Source organism: Aplysia californica, unplaced genomic scaffold (assembly GCF_000002075.1).
Source record: "Aplysia californica isolate F4 #8 unplaced genomic scaffold, AplCal3.0 scaffold00223, whole genome shotgun sequence".
Lineage (NCBI taxonomy): Eukaryota > Metazoa > Mollusca > Gastropoda > Aplysiida > Aplysiidae > Aplysia > Aplysia californica.
This window is the reverse complement of record NW_004797493.1, coordinates 1,022,036-1,025,131: the sequence shown is the minus strand read 5'-3', so window position 1 is coordinate 1,025,131 and position 3,096 is coordinate 1,022,036. Positions and strand designations below refer to the sequence as shown.

Here is a 3,096-nt window from a genome sequence, read left to right as displayed (position 1 = left end):
CTTTTTTAGGTTTGTTACCCTTTTGTAACACCTGTAATCTTCTGCCGCTCATATGACCTTATGCAGTTGCGAGCGCCTTAAAACCTCTACTATAAAAAATACTCCCCTCCTCCTCTTCTTGTGCCTTTGTGTTGTGGGTGAAGGTCTTAGCCAATGAGTGAAATTTTTTTAAAAGTCGGAATCTAGTTTGAAACCTGAAACAATCAGCTGCGGTGTGTGCATGTTGTGTAATGATGTACAATCAGGATCAAAGGTTAATGACGCGTCTCGCCTATGTTTTTTTGTTTTTTGAAAGAGTCAAGCCAACAGCCAGTAAGTAACACCAACCCTCTTTTTTTCCCCCCTGCCTCAACAACGACGGGCTGCCAAAGCGTCTTTCATCGCACCTTTGTTTACATTACACTACATATCCTATAATCCCTGTCCTTGACACTGACACCCCAGGAAAGGGGACTGTCCATGGCCATGATTCAGTTTTTATCATGCATTTCTTTTTCTTTCTTCTTCTGACCTCTGTCATCTTTAAAAAATAAGATCACTTTGAAAGTGTTTCTAAATCCAGCAGAGCACCGGGGAAAAAGCCAGGAAATTTTTTTTTCTCTTGATGAGTGAGAACCCTGCCTTTAATCTTTGGCACTTATTTGACCTTTATTGTGTGGCAAGTGCCGTAAAATTTTTACTGAAATTTAAAAAAACAACATTTTTTTGGTGCAAGAATAAAGAAAAAGTCGCTGTATTTTCTCTTGTGCTTTTGTCTGGTACAGAAAGGAGGTGGCGTCGGTAGCTTAATGGTAGGCTATTGGGCTCGTAATCGTGAGACTGCAAATTCGGGGTTGTGTCCTTGGGAAAGGCGCTTTACATGAATTTCCCATTTGGGTCAGTCATTTCAGAGATGGACGTTTAACTCAGAGGTCCCACCTCTTAAATAAGCCTATTAGTGTTGATATGAGCATTAAACCTGTACCAGTGGGTGGTTGGCAGCTGCTCTGGTGTGGTTTGCTTCTTCTTTCCTATCAAACATCTATCGTCCTTATCTCCCCTTCTTCTTTTTTATGTTTGTTACTCTCTTGTAACGCATCTAATCTTCAGGCGCTCATGTGACCTTATGCAGTTGCGAGTGCCGTAAAACCTCTACTAAAACAAAAACCTGTCCCATTTCCATTACAGAAAGGAGACGTCCTGGTGTCCATTAACTCAAGTAACCTGCTCAACCTGACGCACCCGGAGAGTGTCAAGCAGATCCGGAAGAACTCGGAGGTCAAGGTCCTGACCTTGAGGGTCATCGACGCCCGGGAGACGCACGCGGGCGAGCACAACTTTGTCCCCTCCTGGATCTTCTGGCTGCAGATGCCTGTGTATGTTGAGGACGGTCACGCTGACCGTGTTGTGTTTTCAGATTTTGTTAAAAAGTGTAATACAGATTGTAAATTTATGCATACAGCTTGCTGTTGAGCAGGGATATGTACTATGCATGTGCTATTTATTTGTTTGTTTATTTTTTTATTTATTTGTTAGTTCATATTGCAGGTTGGTCCTAACAGGCAGAGGCAGAAGCTTGCCTTTTAAATGATCTAAATGGTGTCACATGCATTTTTTATCAAAGAAGGCAAGATACTGTTACAATGAATGGCATTTCTCATGCCTTGCGAAGCTGTTTATTATATTTTGTATTCACTGTAGAGTAGATACGCTTTTAAAAATTAATACTTTTACTTTACTTTTATCCGCCGCTTATACCCTTTTGGGTGTCGCGGTGAAGGTAGGTCAAATTAATAGCGGATTCAAATTCAGCAATCTTATTTCTAGAAAAAGAAATCTTTTCTACTGCTCGGTGTAGGAGTCTGTCATACGTCAGCACGTTTTAATATGATGGCGTATGGTGGAGTCCTTCTCAAAAACCTGTCATTTTTGCTTTTAGACACACTTTGTTGGATTTACAAAACAAGTCTAATTATAGGCAACGACCAGTGGACTAAGTACAACTCCCCTTCTCCCCTTCCCCATCTTCCCTGTGAAGCACAAAAATTCACTCTGCAATATGAAGAGATTAGCCCAAACTAATACTCGATCTCAAACCTCTCCGCCCACAGGGCCTGCCGCCTGGTGAAGACCATCACTTTGCTGAGGTCGCCGTCTGGCAGCCTGGGCTTCTCCATCGTCGGGGGAACGGACTGTAGTCATGGCAACCTCCCCATCTTTGTCAAGTCTGTTGTGCCAGACACACCGGCTGCCAAGGATGGACGTCTGAAGTAAGTTCTTTTTGCCTTCAAAATCGGAATGTGACTGCCTGAAGGCATGGTGCCCTGTAATGTAGGAAAAAATGGTCACGTATGTGGAAAAACCCGTTGCAATTCAGACTGAGGAACTAGCAGTCGACTATCCCTGAGATATATTAGAGGAGCACTAAGTAGGTTACCCTTTTTTTGGCTGAATGTTCAGGTGTATTAAGCTCAAAATTAAAATTTGTCAGACGTTTTGACAAAAATAAGTCTTTTTTTGCAATCCAAAAATGGAAATATCAGCCTAAAATCGACACAGGGGTAAATTTTGTAGATTTTTCAACTCATGCCATTTTCTTCCGATTAAAATATGTCTTTTATCTTTTCATTCATACTTATGACTTAAACAATCTACACCTATAAAGTGAACACATCTTGGTACATCGGGAAAAATTTGAGGAACAAAAATCATTTTGTCAGCACGCCTCACATTTATTTTTGTATTGCAGTTTCTAAATCTATAGTATAGCTTGCCTGTGCTCGAAAAATATTTTATTGAAACTCAAAGCCTAACTTTTAAAAAAGCCAGAAAAAATCGTAATGTATTATTATGATAATAATGATAATTATTTTTGTCTTGATTTGTTACTAGTGTCATTGTTGTTATTATTATTATTATTATTATTGTTATTATTATTACTTATGCCTTGTGCCCCACGTTGTCCTCAGGTGCGGGGACATTCTGCTGTCAGTGAACGAGCACAGCCTGCGCACCACGTCGCACTCGACAGCCGTGGAGGTGCTCAAGCAGGTGGACGGCGCCGTCACGCTCTCCGTGGTCTCGTGGCCGGGTACTGTCGTATGACCCTGACCCACG

General features: G+C 41.4%; 1 protein-coding gene across 1 annotated transcript in view; it reads left to right on the top strand.

Moving 5' to 3' along the window:
* Window positions 1–3,090, top strand: part of LOC101863902 (ligand of Numb protein X 2) — a gene marked incomplete in the record, with an annotated part of 65,270 nt that extends 62,180 nt beyond the window's left edge. The window contains 3 exon segments of the mRNA XM_035970116.1: window positions 1,168–1,355; window positions 2,091–2,249; window positions 2,949–3,090. Coding sequence (XP_035826009.1) covers window positions 1,168–1,355; window positions 2,091–2,249; window positions 2,949–3,084 — 483 coding nt within the window.
* Window positions 3,091–3,096: the final 6 nt, after the last annotated feature.